The following is a 19,868-nucleotide window of genomic DNA, read 5'->3' as shown; positions in this document are numbered from 1 at the left end:
TTTCTCAGGAAGTCTGCATAAGCTGTGATCTCCAAATGATTAAATGATTAGATATTTCAACTTTCATCTCAAGTCAATAAAATAAACAAATAATTAAAAAAAAATTTAAATAAATTTATAGAGTATTCACAGTTTGTTAAATGTAGTGATAGATTTTCCATTCTGTTGTTGTTGTTGTTTTTCTCTCTCGCCTCGCCCATTTAACCCACTTTGCACATTGGAATCAACGGAATCATCGGAATACTCGATTACTTGAATACTTTTAATGCGTCCATTAATTCGACGCTGTTGTTAGCTCATCGCACAACAACAACAACTACAACAACAACATAAATTGAATATTGACAGACCCCGGGGCACGTGACTTGGCATTCCGGTAAAGTGCAAAAAAAAAAATAGTTGAGAAAAAAACAAAATTAATTTGTTGACCTGTTGACTGTGAAACTGCGTTCGCACAGTTTTATCTAAAAATAGATCCGAAAATACAAATACAGGTGTCTGCGGATCAGAGTGAAGTTTTGAGCTGTTTGTGAAAGTTGTCGGAAAGGTCTGGCAATTAAAGGGGCCTACTGAAAGCATTTTATTACAAATAAAAATAATTGGAGAAATAAAAAAAATAGTATCTTACACCGATCTACGTATTGTTTATTGGGCTTCAATTATCTTTATTTTAGATAAACAAGTAAAACTTAGGAAGCAAGATTTAAAAACAAATGCACAACTATACTTTAGTAACTTTCCTTTAAATTTAAAAAAAAAAAAAATTCTGAATTGTCTTAATACGTAAAACTTTATAGCAGGGACTGTAAAGATTTAAATAAAAATCAAAACTTGGAGCTAAATTACATTTTTATAATAAAAATATATCCAGAATACCTTATTCAAAATATCTATAAATGCGATTTTTCCAAAATTTCAGATATAAGCAGAACATTATCATTTAATCACACCGTTTATAATGTGTAACAATTTAAGTAACTAAAAAGTTTGAAAGTTTTTCAAGTGTTATAAATATGGTTTCTAAATATTTCTGTTATAATTGGAGAATTCACTTTTACTTACGTGACAGTTTCTCAGAGTTCCCCCACAATTTCCAATGCAGAGCTTTTGTTTGTTTTACGTTGCCTGCCTGGTCAGCTGAGCCCATTGACATCATAACTGTAACTTGATCTCGCCAAAGCTTAGCTCTGCTGTTATCTTCTATTAGCCTGTTCTCTTTTTCTCTGCTCTGCTTGACTTAGCACTGCTTGTCTTAGCCAATGCACAAACCTTAAGTTAAAGGCGAGTGGTTGTTTTTGGCAACTCACCACTTGCACACAGCCAGTTTGGCAACCTGTCTCCCACTGTTAGATTTTTGCGTAATTTCATAAAAAAAATTGATTAAATTCGATTAAAGGTCGCCGCAGGAATCGACGAGCGAGCGGTCGTTCAATTAATAAAACACATTCGATACTTAATATGTTCTAGTGGTTGTTGTTTGCCTGGTTGTTGTTGTCATTGCGCCATTGCAAATTGCGTCTTGGGTCAAATTTGTGGTTGGGTGTGTGGTTGATTTGCTGGTACTGGCTTACAAATTATATTTGTAGACAATTCGGCATAATTGCAGCACAGTACACAGCACAAACGGACAGGATAATAACTGTCGCTAGTTCTAGTTCTGAGTTTAGTTTGTCTTGGGCAGCGCTGATAAAAGCATGCAGGAAGCACAAGATCACAATCTTACAAACGATTCGAATTTAAAGTCCAATTGCAAACCGAATCCAACTCAAAAACGTCATGTTCGCTTTCAGGAACAAGATGGACTACCACGTGTGCCCGGCTCCCGACCGTCAAGTGCGCCGGCGGAGCCCAATGCCAAGGCGGCCAAGAAAGCCTTCAAGAAGATGGAAAAGGAGCAGCGGCAAGTAGATCTCAAGTAGATCTCTGTATAATTAAACTAACTCAATTTTCCCCGGTCATTTCAACAGGCGGCAGGAGAAGGAGCAGACGCGTCGCGAGAAGGAGGCACGCAAAATGGAAAGGGAAACGGCGCGTCGCATTGAACGCGAGGCGGCGAAGCTGGAGAAGCTTAATCGGCACAGCGAGAAGATCTCACGTAGCACAGAGCGGATGGTGGGCAGTGGTGGATCGCGTTCCGGATCGCTGGAGCGACGACGCAGCGGCGAGGATTCACCGGTGCTCAATCAGTCGACGGTTCATGGTATTGCCTCACCAAATCGACGACCCACAATCTTTGATGTGTTTAGACCGCGCGCCAAATCGGATGCCAAGCGGTATAAGGATAAGCATCTGTTGGATCCATCGTCAGCGGATAGTAGCGCCACTAGCAGCACATATTCCGTATCCGGCGGAGTGCCCGCAGCAGCAACAACAACAACAGCGGGAGCAACAACAGCAACGACAACAACAGCAACAACAACAGCTGGCAGTGCAGCAACTGGTGGCATCATGAATTCCATGAAAGTGGCCATGCAACACTTTGGCCATCGTCAGCATCCCGCCGTAACGATAACCAATGCCGATGGCACCGTCTCTGCCAAGAGCAAGTACAAAGATGGCAGCGCTCATTTGCATCAGGGCAGCGATGCGCAGGTACGAGCCATGAAACTCCCCTCTCCCCTACAACTGATATTTCTATAACTCGATTTGTATACCCTACAGTATTACCACACGGTGACTGCAGTGCGACCGCATGCAAATGCCAATCAGCGATCGCCGATGACCAAAGTTATGGATCTGTTTCGTCATCGTTCCAATTCGGCGGTCAGCGAAGCGGACAAACGCAAAGCGGTAAGTGTCTTAGCTAAGTTAACATGCTGATGCGCTGTGGTGAATTCAATTTAACAGCTTAGCGAGTGCACAAACCAACCATGTTATTTTGCAGCGTGCTGTTAACTAACAGTTCCAGTCAACTGTAAAGTGTGTAAGAAAATAAGAAGGCGCAAAATTCATAACAAGCAGATTTGATAAACTTGTGATAAGCTTGATTTGGGTGTTAAAAAATATTTTACGTCAAAATATCTCTATAGTTAGCAGAGACCTTAACTAGACTCTAAAACAGTGCGCTTAAAAGTAAAACAAATTATAATTACATTAATCTTTATCACTATTTGAATCTATAAAAGATTATCGAACGAAAAAGCCAAACAGTCTGCAAAGCTTAGCAAATTGTCAGATTATCAGCAACTTTAGAGCGTCATTTATAATCGACAATCGTCTGACAATTTCATTATAAATAAATTCATGAGCAATTATTATTTGATAAGCGAAAAAGGCACAAGCGATTTGATTGATAAGGCTGATAAATTTCACAATTGTGCAATCAAAGGCGCTTATCAGTACAATTTAACAATCAGCCTACATAACAAAGCAGAATAAAGTTGTGCTCGCAATTTATCATACAGAACATGTCACGTCATTGTGATCAATACTTTACGAAATCCTTAAAAGAGTGATACATTGAGAGAGAGGTAGAGAGAAAGCTCAGCAATAAGTGCGACAACAGGTGATCGCGTTAACAGCTGTGCAAGCGTCGCGTCGCTCTTGAAAACAAAAGCTCATACCAGTCTAACTTTCTCTCTTTTGGCGCTCTCACTTGTCTGACAGTTTTTGGGCTTTGCGGAAAAGTGCCACACACAGACACACACACAGTAACACTCGAAGATACACACACTACGTATGTACATATTACGTATACGTCGGCGTTGTCGTTGTTGTCGGCGTTGATGGCGTCGCCGTCATTTCAATTTTGCTGTTTTCTTCTTTCGCACGCTGCGTTTTGTGTGTTTTATTTTCAATTGCATTTCCAATTGGACGGCAGCTGATAGAGCCGACGCGCGCGTCTTTCTTGTCCAAATTGATAAACAACAACAACATCCAAATAAAACAAATAAATAACAACTAAATGCAATTTTTAATTTATTTAAAGAAAAAATAATAATAATATTTTCAATTTTGATAAACCTCAAGCAGAGAACAGCGCGCGTGTGTGATAGAAATTAAATAAGTAATGAAAAAACAATAAAGTTAATTTATTACTTTGTTTTGTGTTAAAACGGAAATTGAAATGTCTTAAATTTTTAAATTTTAAAATGAAATCCAAGTAAAACAATCATATATATAAAAGATTGTGTAATAAATCCAAGCTCAAATCAAATCACATATTTGTAAAGTTCAAATATATTACATAAATCAATGAACCAATTTAAGCAATTTATTTGCTGAATTCACAAATCTTTACAAAGATTTACTGATCAAAACGTGTCAATAAACATTATTATGTTCGATTGAATTTGCATTTCTGTGTTCTATTTAAAATCAAATGTAATTCAATTGCTAATTGTGCCTATTTTCATTAATTATTTCTGTTTATTTTTGAATCTTTTCCGCGTGTGCGCATTTTAATTTTATTTACATATTTATTATATTTTTTAATTTTCAAGTTCAATGACGGCGTTCACAACCCACGCGATATGCTTAAATATATTTATATGTGCTTCTAATCTGCATTTCTATTTGTTTAATTGAAAATTTTAAGCACTTGAAGCGGCGCATGGAAATGAGCTAAACCCAAAAACAAAAAACTGTCAGCAAAACAAATGGCAAACATGTGATGTGTCACTTTTATGTGTGTGTGTGCGTGTGTGTGTTTGTTGTTGTTCCCTACATATCGTATTTGTGAAATTTGTTAAATATTTTGTTTTGTTTTCTTTTGGTTTGTTAATATTCTAAGCTATTTTCTTAGTTGCTAATTTGTCAAGAGTCTAGCTGGGCTCATATGTTGTTTGTATTTCTTCTACGCGGTTTTATAATCAGTCTACTGAATCAGTTCGTTCACTGCCACAATTCATATCAATATCAATCAAGTTTTGAATGTATTGACTTTTTTATTATTATGATATTTTTAATAAATTTCCACTAGACAAGTGTGTAAAATTTATAGATTGATTGTCTAAGTCAACGGGTTGATAATTGAATTAACCAAATTTATGACAAATCTATATTATATGATCAATAATTTAAATTTGTTATATAGAGAACTTAATTTTTGTAAAAGATAATGAACTGAAGTTCAAGCCGTTTTTGTATCTATTATATTTTTGTATAGTATGATCGCTTTTTTTAAGTTTATCTCATGTGTTTCCACTTAATTATCTTGTTGAGTGTCATAATGTCAAAATACTTTGACAAGTTTTGAAGACACGCAGCTGTTTGGGAAATTCCCCAAAAGAAAAGCTAACCAAACTGACAAACTCAATGAACTTGAGACCTTCTATTGCTTACAACAATTTCCAGTATTTCAGTTTTGCTCGCATTCGCAAATTGTTATCAATTTAAAGTTTTTTTTTTATCTTTCGGCAAATAGAAATACTTGAAAAGAAGAAATTTAATTTAGAGTACATCGGCCCAAAACCCGATAAGATACGGCTAGCTAATGCTAAACAACAACCAAAAAATAAATAAATAAAAAGGTAGGGAATTTATTCTCTGACTATTTTTATATTTACCAGACTCGAATCAAATTTGATATTAATTAAAATAGCGCGCATAATAAATGGGTTCTTCAGAGGGTAAAGCCTTGTGCTGATCGATTGACTTGAAATAATTCCCATTATAAATTTGTATTTAATATTGACAAGTTAATAGAATATCACTAACTGGCCATCTTGCCGCTATTATCACTTCAAATAAATCAAATCTATTTATACGAGCAGTAATATACTATAATAATTAATTGAAAGATTTAACTAAGGGAAAGAACGAATAAAATACCCTGCAAACTATGCAGAAAGTGTTGCTTTTACAATAAACGCTTTTGTAAGCAAACAATTTTAATTCAAAATAACACTTTGAAAGTGAAATATACGCTTTTTTTTTAGATTTTTTATATCATTAATCTCTTTTGATATAAACTCCTAGGGTATCTGTCAGCTTGGTCATGCCCACTTTTGTTTGATATTGCCTCCTTTTTTTTTTTTAGATATAGAGGAAGTGAAATTGTTGTTGCCCAAAAACATTCTTATTACTTTTTTGGGCATACGAATTAATTGTTGTTTGCAAAATTTTCTTTATTTTCTTTGTAGTTGGCTTGTTAATTAATCAATTGTCAGCTTGTTGTTATTGTTGTTGCCACAGTTTTGAGCACGTCTAAGTTTGTAACGTTGTTCTGCTATATATGAGTATGAGTATTCGGAATCTGTTCACAGATTTATTTATTTATTTTCACTGCACACGTTTAAAGGTCAACCACTTGACGATGTTTTTCTCTCATCTCAACTACATATTTGTTTTATTACTATACCCTCTAATCGGTCAAAGGGTATTATCATAAATGTCAGTTCTCCTCATCTCAATTCAAATTTTCGTTTAAATGAAAAAGTTACTTGGAAAAATTGTTTTGGATTAAACAAAGTAGATTGAAGGAAATTCGAAAAGTCTGATGCAGAGTATCATCTAGTTGTTCAGCAAGCTGACTTGTTGATTTCATATGGTATTAAATATAATAATAAAATAGCAATTGACGCAACTTTTGTTGTTGGTTTTGGACTCCAGTTGTGTTGTTTATTTTTTATTTTTTTAATGGCCAATTACGAAGTGTGGCAAGAATAATATTGAAATAAACTATTCAAAACTTAGCTATTAGCAGGTTGAACAAACAAGCGAGAGGATTAATATTTACATCTCAAAAATTGATTGCTGTCCCATCCATTTGTTGAACGCATCTGATTGACGTTGAAAGCTCATTAAGTAGACTTAAGGCTGATTCTTATAACTTTAAATAGTTTGTTGCTATAAAATCTACCAACATTCTGACAGTTTTTACAGCTGTCTAATTAGTGTAAATGAATTTTACAATTGTTTAATTTTGCTGTTCTTGGTACTTTTTGTTCTCTAAACTTTTCTTTTATTTATTTATTTTGTTTTTTCTTTTATAAATTTCCCGTCAAGAACGTTGCACAAATATTGACAAGAATAACACAGTATAAATTAAAGGCTGTCGCTTGACTTGTTCGCTGGGCAAATACAAAACAGACAGACAGTCTCAGGAAACCATAGAAAAAAAAAGAAAATTAAAAATAAAAATAAATAAAGAAAATACAAAATAGAATAGAAACTAAAGAGCAACAATTTCCAAATGGACAAATAACGTCAGCATAAAAATACCAAATTATTGCTCTTGGTTTGAATTATTGAACGTGGTTGCGCCTAAATTACAAATCTTTTATTTTGTTGAACATTTCTTAAATGTATTTCTTTTAAAATTGAAGATATACGGACTAAAAGCATACTCTATAGTCTTTGTGGAAAGAAAATTGTAAATAGACCGTGTCAAAGGGTGTAAGCTATTAAAGCAGAATAGGAGCAATTAAGCTGCTATTGAAAAACAACTTTAATTCAATTTCATTTCTCTTTCTTATTTCTTTCTCTTTCTTGTTTAAGCTTAGGTTGAACTATTAGTTACTTTTCACACTTGACCCCTCTTCATGGTGTAATAATTCTTATCAACTTACATAATATGGTTCATAATTTTCGCTCTTCTCTTTGGTCTCATAACAGTAAACTATGAGTAACAGAATCTTTACAGATCTGCGCTCTCTCTCTCTCTCTCTCTCTCTCTCTCTCTCTCTTTTTTCGCTCATTGACAATTTCCGACTGCCTTTTTGAATTCTAGTTTATTGGGTCAAAAAGAGTTTTTCTACCTTTCAATCAATTTCTCTTTTATTTTATTTTTTTGTCAATCTCAATTATAAGACACACAACACAAGCAATCAACAAACAGTGCCACGCCCATTAGGTGTCGATCCGCCCACTTAACGTTGATGCGTCACATTGAACTGCAGTTTGTTCTTGTTTTGCTCTCTCAATTAAAAGCTTGCGAGAGGGTCAAGGATTAATTTATGGGCCGCTTTGACCCAAACAATGCAATAATGTACGAGTTGTCTGAATGTACATATCTATTTTTTTTATTATTATTATTATTAAACTTGTTTCGCATCTGCTCCACTTGAGCATTTTTGTAAATCAGTCGCCACGAAACAAAGACGATGACATTTTCATGGTCAGGGCGACGGATTTTGTATTTTTTTATTATACACCTTGTTGCAATTATTTCATTTACTCTTTGCTTCCTCGAATGTAAGACAACAACAACAAAAAAACGAAAATAATAAGCGCGTGCAATTAAAAAAAATATGCTAAAAAAAATTTGATGGCCTGAACACAGTAATTTACATTTGTAATTTGCAATTTAATTCGAGTAGCAATTCCAATTAAGCATATAAAATTAAAAAATATCAGGTGCTAAATGAGCAAGAACAAAAATACAACACAAAATTAAATACGGGAAGAAAAAAGCGTAAAAGGCGACAGCTTATGCTTGTTGCTGGCGCCATCTAGCGCTCGGGAGCGGTAACAGTGTAACCGCTGTTAAGTGTGCAGTACAATGTAAAGCATTTTGACTGATCCTCAAAACATTCAAACGGCTGTGCTTACTTTAATACCTATACTTAAAATATAAAACTTAAGCAAAACTAAACTACAACAAAAACAAAACAAAATGTCTGCGGTAAAGCGTTGGCTTTATCGCCACACCCACTCAACGAATTCATCAAGCAACGGCGCTCCGCCCACATCGCCGACCACAAAAACTCAACGGGGTCGAAGCCATTCGCTCGATGTGCAGTCGCTGCAAAGCTCCGGTCTACGCACCATGTTAGCGAATGCAAATGTAAGCAAATGAATAAAAAAAAATAAACAAAATTAAAAATTTAATCAAAATTACATGTCATATTCAATAAGAACAAAATACTCCAGTACACATCATAAGGGTTAATTATAACAGCAGGCTGTTAAGCAAGTTGTGGTTTGTGTACTCGCTAAGTTGTGTACAATGTGCTGTTAGCTCTGTTAACAGTTCGCGGGCTATTTAAATAACAATTTCAACTTTCAAAAGAATTAATGTAATTAATAAATAAATCATTTGTTTCTTTTATTTGTAGCTTGTTGCAGCGCGTCAGCAACAGTTGGCAGTGCAAAGTGAGTATTTAATTTACGTATTCCTTATTTATTTGACAAAGAAGAAGTTTAACAGCAAGTACCAGGTACATGTTAATTACATATTAAATAAACATTTAAATTTTAAAATCAACTTGCAGCAATTTATATTATTATTCTGTTTAAATTTCGTATTAAATCGCGACTTATGCAAATCATGAAAACCAAATCAACCTTGACTTTGAAAATTAAAACAACAAAACACAAACACCTATACGTACGTATGTATGTAAATAAAAGCAAACGGCGCAAAGTAAAACAAACAAACAAACAACGAAAATACGCTAAATACGAATGCTAAAAGTAATGACTAAACGATGTGTAAAACCTGAAGTTTTAATATCCAAGGAGAGGTGGTAGCGGCTACGAAGGGGTTGAAGTATCCAAAGGTGGCCCATGCGCTGGTTAACAGCAGATAAACAGTTTTTATGTTCTGGTTGTTTGTCATGCATTTTACATATGTAAATGCGAACTGTGTAAATAATTGAGTTTTTGTTTTGCATTTATGGTTTTTGTTGTTGTTGTTGTCGTTGTTGTTGTTGTTGTTGTTCAGCTTTGACAAAATTATGGAAGTTGGAAGTTATTTGCTTGTAAGGGTGCGAAGCTGTAGATTTATTGAAAGCTTTTAAGTATCTTTAGGAATGTAATAAATGTTGTAGGGTGGCTTAGAAGGTCAAGGGGAAACCAACAGTTGTACTGAAAAATTGTATATATCAGTTAATATGTAACGACAGATATAAGCATACATACATATACATATATAGATTGTGAACTATAGCTGAGAATATAATATTGTACTAGTTTAATGCTATCGAGACAATTATTTTTGTATTTTTATATCAGGTATTTTTTAAACTTTAAACTAATGCGACGTTCACGATCCTGCAAAAATCTATTTGTTAATATATGTAGTTAAACACACATACAGTGGCTCATAGCATTTTAAAGCCACTAAATTCTTGTTTGTTTTATTAATAATGCTTAATAAAGATATAATTTATTCAAAATATAAAATACTATTATTTTGCTTATTAATAGATAATTACATTTAAAATGTTTAATATGTATTGTTGCAAATCAGCAGGGAGCCACTGTAGATACAACACAACTCTATAAATATGTACATATGTAAATATATAGATCATGCAACTGCCACTCACACAAATTACGAGCGCCAAGTCGCAATCGTGTAAACAATAACAACATTTTGATGAATGAAGAAAACAACTCATACATATAGAGGGATGGGGAGGGTGTCGGGGGAGTAATCCGCATTGTTGAAATCTTTCCAAATAGTTCTTACTACAATAACATAAGAGTTTATAGAATAAAAAAAAAACAGGTGACGCTCTCACAACAACATAATAATGGCAAGAAAGAGACAGAGAGAGAGAGAGAGAAAACGAGAGAGACACACATGCACTCATAAACACATAAACTCCAAAAGAGAGAGAGAGAGTAAGGAGAGTGTGAAGAGCGAGTGCGTTTCAGAACTAACTGTTGCTGCATTTTGGGTCTTTACGTGTTTACCCTTTGCCTGACCTTGAAAACTTTATTTTATTTTTTGGGTTTTGCAAAGTCAAGACTTGTTTTTTTGTATGTACAGACTGCAATGATTGTTACTCCTGTTTATGTTGTTGCCGCTTGAATTTTCAATGTCATGCAAGAATAACAAAAACAAACTAGCACCTGGTCTGTTGCTCTTGCTGTCTCTCTCTCACTCTCACTCTCGCTCTCGCTCTTAGTCAATCTCCCTCCTGGTGTCTTACTTCCTCTGGGGCTTTGTTTTGGTCGTGCACTTTTCTAGTGTTGTTGTTTTGTTATTTTTCGTCGCCGGCTTCATATCAAGTGTCTGGCAATTACGTAATCTTGAAGCATGTGCAGAGCGGATAATTCAGTAGGGGAAGCGGATGATGAGAGGCGCGTCTACTTACAGATGTATGTGTGCACGTTTGTTTGAGTGAGTAAATCACTCTCGCATATTGTTGACTTGAAAAAGCAATTGCAAAAATACATACATACATACCCTAGTAATTCGCAACCCACAACAAATAACCGACATTGATTTTGAAGGCAACCAGACAATGTTACCGGCAAAGTTGTAGTTGAAAGTGTTCAAATATACATACATATGTATGTTTTTTTTTATTGTCATAGCTTATTCACAAGCGAAAGTCTGTTAAGCCGCCCACACACACAAACACACGCACAGCAAAGCCTATTACAGTCCACAGCCCACTAGCAAAGAGAGCATCATGAGAATGAGAATGAGAGCAAGAGCTACAACAGCGGCAGAGCATAGACAATGTTAAGGGCGCTTTTTGGTCACCACCACCTAGAGAACATAACATTGCTGCTGCTGCTGCTGCTGCCTACGTGACGCAGCGCACACAAAACAAGAATAGTATTAAAATCGCACAATTGTAAATAGAATTAACAGTGAATGCAAAGCAGCTATGGAATAGACATTGTAAATAACACTAGTTTTATTAAAGAGCTCCAATTTCTGATTACAACACTTTTGCCCCATTCTAGAATGTGCGTAAATACAGTCCACTGTTAATTAACAGCAGCTATCTAATTAGCATATATAGATGGCTACAACGTGCTGATAGTTAACATCAAAGGTCATTTATGTTCATAACAAAGAAGAACTAAAGCTACATTTAAATATATAGCATGAAGAATAGGTAAAACACGCTTAACAGAGACGCAACCACGCCTACATTGCCATGCTTATCTAACAGTTCTCTGTTTGGTTATTACACATGAACCTATCTACCGTTTTTCTTGGCTTTCTACGTTCGCTTTGCTCGCTTGATTTTTTGTTGTGCTCACCTTTTTCTGCTATTACATATACATACTCGTGCACACATACATACATATAGACTCGAGCATGTGCCTTGCCGGTTTAGCAGCAGAAACAGTTTATATATACCACGTACGGTATTTATACATGCATTTATATATACTTACACTCTCTATTCACACACACACACACACACGCACAAATTCATATCGGACTGGGTTGGCCACATGGCGGCTACGTTGTCGCCTTTCAGTTAAATTTGAAGCGCCGGCCGCGACAGACGTCAACAGCGCCACATGAATTGAGCATTAATGAAATTAATTGAAAATTTCGGGACAGTTTGAAATTCAAGTTGAAGAAATAATTCGTTCTGCAAAAGATTTAAAACTCATTAATCAATTCAAAATATAATAATATAAAAAGATTTTGAATCATAATTAGCAAAATGTATTTTGTTTAAAACAAAGAAAACGTTGAATGTACAAACTGGATTTTTCTAAAGCGGTTTTTGAACAAACACACAAAATACATTTTCATCTTTAGCTATAAATATGCATGAGCGAGCATATTAATCTGGCATTTTATTGTTAATAAACAAACAAATAATATATATATAATTTAAAAATATTTGAGTGCGTGAAGTGGAAAATCCATTAAACATTTTATGGAAAGTTTGTGAAAAGTGCAGCAGTTAAAATCTCATAAAGTAATAAATAATTCATAATATACAACTCGATAACTATAAACATTGAAAGCCACAACAATTGCGCAAGTCTTAAAATAAACAAAATGTAATTTCGTTAATTATTGCTTTGAATTTCGCTCAAAATTTGCTTTGAAAGTCGAGCCGAGTCGCTGAGAGCATGTGATTAAATCTTTATAAATATAAAATCCACATTTTGCGCCAATACACCCGGCTAAAGATTCTGTTATTTTTGTTGTTGCTCCCCCACATATTTTCGCTTTATTATTGTTGCTTATATAATTAGAGAATGAAATAAAAGAAAAAAATTGATTTGATTTATAACATTTTTTTTTTTTTTCAACATTTCTGACGCAAAGGCATGAGCCAAATTGTTGTTTTGGTTTGACCAAAGATCGAGCGAGAAAGATACTAAATACACTTGTCGGCAAATCACTTATGGTTCCAAGTGTATTGTATGCAGTTTTATTCATACCACTTTCTAAGTGAATTCGAAAAAACACACTACTCAATGTGATTAAAAACAATTACCCTACTATTACAGTTACAATTCTATTAAAGAACTTTGATATATAATTAATATTACTTGCATTATAATTTAATATTGAAAATAATAGTTATTTAATGTTAGTGGCATCAGATCTGTGAAGAAATACATGACAGCATTTAATGATCAAACCATTCTTGTCAGCCTATGTACTCTAGATTCCAGAGTATTATTATTTCTGATAACTTAGTTCTGCTTTACGTTTAATTAAAGGTTTTAAAGCACTTTGACTTATAAATAAGTAATGTGTATATCTTCATGTGTAGCACATCTATTTTAAAACCCTTATTGTTATATTGCAAATTATTTGTCAACTGTAGCTATTAAAATGCAACTTGCGCTAACTGATAAGCCCCTCAAACAGTTGCCTGTCCACTAACACTATAGATTTTATAGCGTACTGGGGTCTATAATGAGGGGCACTGATAATCCCACAACTATAAATAATTGCTAAAGAGTAAATAGAATCCCGCACAAGCTACTGATATGGTTAACGCATTATTACAATCATCAGTTTTATAAATTCAAAACAAATTGCGCCATTTTCATATGGACACATGTGTGGCAATTGAAATTCGCTTGGATTAGGTCAGTTTTAACATATGTATATGTAGAAAAAAACTACAACATCACACCCCAAGGAATCTATAAACAATATGAGTATGAGTATCAACAATATGAGATTAGAGCGATGTTATAAAATTTACTTTTATTATTTGGGATGGGTTATTTACGCTAATTGAAAAAGATTTTGTGTGTAAATATCTATCAATAATAACAGAATATGCATATACATACATAATTTGTTATTACATTTTCAAGAATATTTTATTTAAATTTATGCTTACAAACCGGCAATTGTGCTGAGCAAAAAACAAAAACATAATTTCCACCAGATTCTTACACCTCCCAGTTTCACTGAGAATACAGGGTATAGATTATACAATTTGGTAGAGGAAGCCGAAAAACGGAAAAAGGCGAAAACAACAATTACAAAAACAAGTCAAATAAATTGCGCAGCGCAAAAATGTTCCTATTGCTCGTCATTTCGTTTTGGTCGTGTGCTTTATTTTCGTTTTCTTTTGGGCTTGTTACGTTACGTTTTGGACCGGCAATAGAAGAACGAAAGAAGAGAACATCAAAACAACAGCCTTTGGCAATCTGTGCAGCGGCAACAACAGAAACAATCGCCGGCTGGAGGTAAAAATTTCGTTTGCGACGCAAAAAAAAATTTCCTCAACACGATGGGCTCGTACTTTTGTATATGTGCATATTTATATATATGTGTGTGAGATATGTATATATGTATGTGTGTGAGATATGTATATATGCATGTGTGTGAGATATACTATACAGATACATACATATGTATGTCTGCGAGAGGCATATGAAATTCTAGGTGGTGAGAGCTGAACTGCATATTATATCATATCAGTGTTTGCAGCAATTCTGCAAATCCTTCAAAACGGTTGCAGATGTTTCGGTTCGGAGGTTCGAGCCCTAGTTTACAGGTTGGTTTCAGGAACCCCTGACCTAGTTCAAGGCTTCATTTTTTTATTCATTCTTGGTTGTTATGCAAAATTATTAGAGTCTTTTATAGCTGAACTTTCCATGCTTGCCACAAATTTAATGGATATACATACATTTAATTTATGCACTTTTTCTGCGATATTTCCACACATTATAATGCCCCAGATTGCAGTTTTATGTAGTCAGTAGTTCATATGACCTTGATGCGTTCTATTTTAGCTACGCAATTCTTGTTGCATGCAACTTTTTATTGTTGGCTGAATATTACTGACGATTTGACACTATTTTAGCATTTGCGCTGCATAAATCGCCACTCAATTGTAGTTTTAAACTGCGTAAAAGCACAGATTTATATAGATATAGATACAAATATTTACTATTAGATAGTATCTAATAGATACACATGGGAAAACCTGTTCCAAGCAGCTGTTCAACCTTTTTATTTCTAATAGTTTTGTGACGAAGAAAAAGGTCAATACAAACAGCAAAAATTTGTTGTTGTTACACTGTTGATAAGGTTCGTTAAACTTTTTTTTTCCATTTGAAAGTCTTTTTTATAGATTTTTTTTCAGCTGCTCTTGAAATTATGTCATATTTATCTAGTGATTTCTATAGATCCCAGTATTGGAAATCTCAAATAATAAATTTATTCAACACGCTTTAAAATCATCAATCAAATTCATTTGGGGAAACATTTGACGTTGCATTATTGATTGTAATTTTCCGATTGTTGATTGTCGGATTGTTGTTTCAAAAGATTAGAAACAAAACTCGCAGCTTGTTTATTTGTCTCTGGGGTCGACTGAGAATTGGGTCAAGTAAAGGAACTTACTAAAAATGGCAATTAAATTTCTGTTCAATTATATTCTGAACAACATAAATTTTGTTCATATTTGTTGTTGTTTTCATTGTTGCTTATAATCTGATGATTGCCTTAATTGCTACACGCTTTATTATTGTTGCTAACTGCATAAATTTACTACTGCACTTAACAAACAGGGTATCAAGTTTTCTTAATTCAAGCTGGAAATTAGCAAAAACAAAAGTGCTGTGACTTGCTTTTAAGTTAAGAACTTAAACAACTAGAAAAAAATAAGTTAATAACGTGTTGGGTGACGAAGAATTATGATTAAGCTGGAATAAATTAAAATTTGATAGCTAAAGTAGTTATGTTAATTGGAAAAACGCTATTTATAAAATTTTTAATTACTGAAAAAATGTAATATTCCGAATATAACACATTGAGGGTATTGATAATTTTAATTGGTTTAAATTTTAGACACACAATATATATTTTAAATGTTTTGAATTACATATGATTATATTATCCTTAGGTCGTAATTAACTTCTCTTATTACTTCTCTACTTATTATCGTGCACATGATTTCTTCGGTTCTTTGTTTTATTCTTTAACCATCGCATGCCACAGATTTAACGGCACTCCAGGCGGTCCCTTGGCTGCTTTTGTATTCCCTTTCCTTCAGTCATAAATTTCTTAACGAGCTTCTGTCACTCTCTCTCTCTCTCTCTCTCTCTCTTTCATTCTGCGTTGTCGGTCTATGTCAGATTTAGCCTGACCACGCCCAATTAAAAGTCGTAAACAACACACACGAACGAGTAAGAAAAGTCAAATGTCCTTGAGCTGTTTAGGCCTTTCGCAACTTAATCCTGTGTCATGTGACAACCTAGGAAGCCATCTGAAACTTTGTCAGCGATTAAGCGAACATTAAGCCAGCATACGAATACAAATGCAACAACAAGAACAACCACGACAGTGTCAAGAGCCATATAAGTGTTGGCCGGAAAAGGGAAATGAGGGCCATGATACAAGAATCATCACATAAAGTAAATACTTATAGACGATAATTAACGCCTACGGTTAAAAATGTAAAAATCCATATGTGGATATAATAACTCTATCAGCTCTTTTAGATAGAAGATCTTCCAGCTCAAAAATTCAAAAAATTAGAATTTTAAATGGATATTCATTTCCCGAAAGATAAGACTTTCTTTAATATATTCAATGACTGAATTCAAATCAATTTTATCTAGATTTTTGATGAATGAGTACAAATCTTTGGATGAATTCAAATATGTTAAATTCTAGTTATACAAGGGTATACCCTTAAAGTTTGGATCTGTTTTCTATCGCCATCTTTTTAATTGAACGTGTGAACGTGACTTTTAGCTAAATATATACATTTAATGTGCACTTTGCAACTTTTGACAGGCAGTCAAATGATACGGATTTTCAGATTATATATATGTAAAAATAAGCATATATATGGAATATAATGGACGAATCAGTGCAAAACAAACACACCCATTTTCAGAGGCGTTAATTAGCATGCACGATTTAATATGTTTCATGTGTGGGTAGATAGATTTAATAGTTCTTAGCAAGGAATCAAACCGAAACCAATAAAGGTAACGGTTTCGGTTCCGGTACGTTCCGAAACAACTATTTCGGTAAAAGGTTCAATTCCAGTTTTCTTTGAAACATTTAAAAATTATAAGATGTCCTTTTATAATAATTATGATATCGAATAAATGTCTAGATCCAGGGGAAAAAAAATTTTTGAACGAATTCAAGAAAATTTGAATGCAGAATAAATTAAGATGCCAAACCATGATCAAAATGACATTCCGCTTGAAAATCGGTAAAGTTTTGCCAAAGTTATGAAAGTTCAAAATTGCTCAAACCTCTGACCTAGCGACTGTACAAGTCAAAATATTTCTTAATTTTGAGATGATTTTTTACAAGAAAATGAAAGGCCTCAGAATCAAGTTTAAATTGTCGTTTTATACTAATTACCATATAAGGAGTTGATTTAAAGTTAAAACTTGAGATTTTAATTTTTGAATTTTCAAAATTTCAAAGGGGGGACCCTTACCATCGACATAGAACCATGGCTTCAAAAGTCGAAAAACAAAAAAATTAACTTTTGAATGTCCGCATAGTGGAAACAGTAGGGGTTGGTCAACACAGAATTAGTTGCTCCATTTTACGACGCATTTGAATAGGTAAACATGAACATGAATGAGACAAAGTCCGGGAGAGCAGGTAACGGCGATTGCCAATTCCAATGTCAATATGAATGTATATATATTCATCATGGGTGTACTCGAATGCGTTGATATACTCGTAAATGATATAAGTGCTCGTATTTGCTGGGACGAGTGTCGGGCCATTAATTTGCACAGAGCCACTTGTTGGGCTAATATTATACGAGTATAACGCACACATGTTCATAGTATTCTATTTGTACATCATATATCCTATATTTTCAGATGCAATGCCACGTGCTCATGTTGCTATTGTTGTTGTTTTTTGATAACAACAGCATTAATAATACTTAGGGCCTAGTAATGTTGACTTTATATGTGTGTTTATCGCTAAGCAAATAAATTCTACTTGCCTACAAGTTTTACTCGTTTAACAACAACAACAACAACAACAACAATAGGAACAACGACATCAAATTAATAAACATAGGACCTGAATGTAGCAAAATCTTGGGGAGTGGGGCTCTCAAAACCGGAAAAGGGCAATTGATTGATGTTACTTTGCTTTGCTGAATCATTGAACAAAGTTGTTGACGATTTGCTTAATGTAAGTGGGTGAATTTAACTAAAATTTTGTTAGACATTAAAAGATTTTTTTTATTGTTATTCACAATGTACCTATTTATAGTTTTTAATCATATAATAGAAGATTAGGTGATAACCTGCGTCAACGTAAGAAAACAATCCCCAGTAAAAATAACTTAAATAAAGATGGAGCCTATAAAACTTTGGCTATAGTTAATAATGATGATGTTGCTCCTTGAAAAACTAAGCTTGTAAATTATTCTATTGAATTTAATGCAATTTTTTTTAATTTTAGGCCCTTTTTCTTGTTGTTTTTAATGATTTTTCTAGCGTTTTCCGTTTAACTGCTCAGTATTTTTGTAGTCCTTCTCTCTGCCTGCTCGACATACATATCACCATCACTATTATCCTGAAGGTTGCTCTGTCGCTTTCATTTGACATTTTCATAATGAGTTTGTGGAAAGAATGTATTTACATTTCCCTCAACTGCTGCCAGCTATTGTTTGTTTCTAACGAATATGTTGACAGCGTTCTTGAAATGAAAAGGAACACAAATAAATAGAAATAGAAAATTGTCTATTAAGTAATTTGCTAATAGCTAGTGCCTCCCACTATCTTTATTGTACATATATTTATCGTTTCTTTGTTGTGATTGCAATTCCAAGTCAATAACTTTCAGTCACGCCCCATGCAAATTGAAACTCATTAAATTTAATAAGCACCCGCCTAAATACGAATATCTCAAAAGTTAATTTGTTCTTTAAACAAACTGCAAAATACTTTGGAACCAGCCTCTCATTTACATGAATTCCCATTGACGTCAATGCCGAATAGGTAGAAAATTGGGGCATAATATTTACTATATATCATCTGTATTCTTATGCAATGAGAAATAACAAGTTGTTTACATAAATTGTATTATCATGTCGTGCTTCCTTTATAGCTTCTTAAACAGTGGCTCTAAAGCCCTAATATAGTTAGTCCTTCTACTAAAGTATAGTCATAAACAGCGAAGTTAGGGCTAAAATCAATTGCAATAAATTTGCGGTACTAAGAATGTAATCGAAATACGTAAATACAGTATGCTTCTTCTAAATATACTTAACTCGTGCATGTTTTGATGAATCGTTTTTTACTGTCAGCAGATTGCCAATATTCGTGAGTTTCGGGTGCAAAAATATAAAAGAAACGGCGCGTGAATCGAATTTATTATGGCACCATTGATACTACAAATAAAGTTATAGATATAGATAGAAATAGATAGATGTAGACCATGTCAAATAGAATGACGTGTCCGCTGTAGAAACAGCAGACAATAATAAATAAATAAAGTTAAAGTCGTGCCCCTTTTTACAAATTTTTTTGTAAGTCACAAATAGGAAATTCGAAGTCAAATGTCAGTTCCATTAGAGGGGTAAACATGAAGCGAACCCATTAATTGAATTGAAACCAAACGTGGCACTCACTTGTCGCCCTGAGGAAGCTAAACTCAAGTGAGTAGCCAAGTTGAGTAGCCAATTACCACAGTATCGAGTATTTACAGAAAGACTAGCCGGCTCATTTTGAATGCAAATGTTGCCGGTACGACTGCTAATGCAAATATAGATACTACAGTCTTAACGGTTATATAAGAT

The 19,868-nt window shown here is 33.9% G+C and overlaps 1 protein-coding gene across 3 annotated transcripts in view; it reads left to right on the top strand.

The window, feature by feature from the left end:
• The window catches only part of LOC117790064 (5'-AMP-activated protein kinase subunit gamma-2), a 61,356-nt gene that overhangs the window by 26,337 nt on the left and 15,151 nt on the right, over positions 1–19,868 (top strand). For 2 of the 3 annotated variants that reach the window (XM_034629318.1, XM_034629317.1), the window contains exons 3-6: positions 1,791–1,900; positions 1,968–2,592; positions 2,662–2,790; positions 9,000–9,036. In XM_034629318.1, the coding sequence (XP_034485209.1) occupies positions 1,791–1,900; positions 1,968–2,592; positions 2,662–2,790; positions 9,000–9,036 (901 nt within the window). Of the gene's footprint in view, positions 1–1,790; positions 1,901–1,967; positions 2,593–2,661; positions 2,791–8,373; positions 8,729–8,999; positions 9,037–19,868 lie in introns of those variants that run through there. The other variant, XM_034629321.1, reaches the window with a different exon arrangement.

Source organism: Drosophila innubila (genome assembly GCF_004354385.1).
Source record: "Drosophila innubila isolate TH190305 chromosome 3R unlocalized genomic scaffold, UK_Dinn_1.0 2_E_3R, whole genome shotgun sequence".
Classification (NCBI taxonomy): domain Eukaryota; kingdom Metazoa; phylum Arthropoda; class Insecta; order Diptera; family Drosophilidae; genus Drosophila; species Drosophila innubila.
This window is presented reverse-complemented; position numbering and strand designations above follow the sequence as displayed.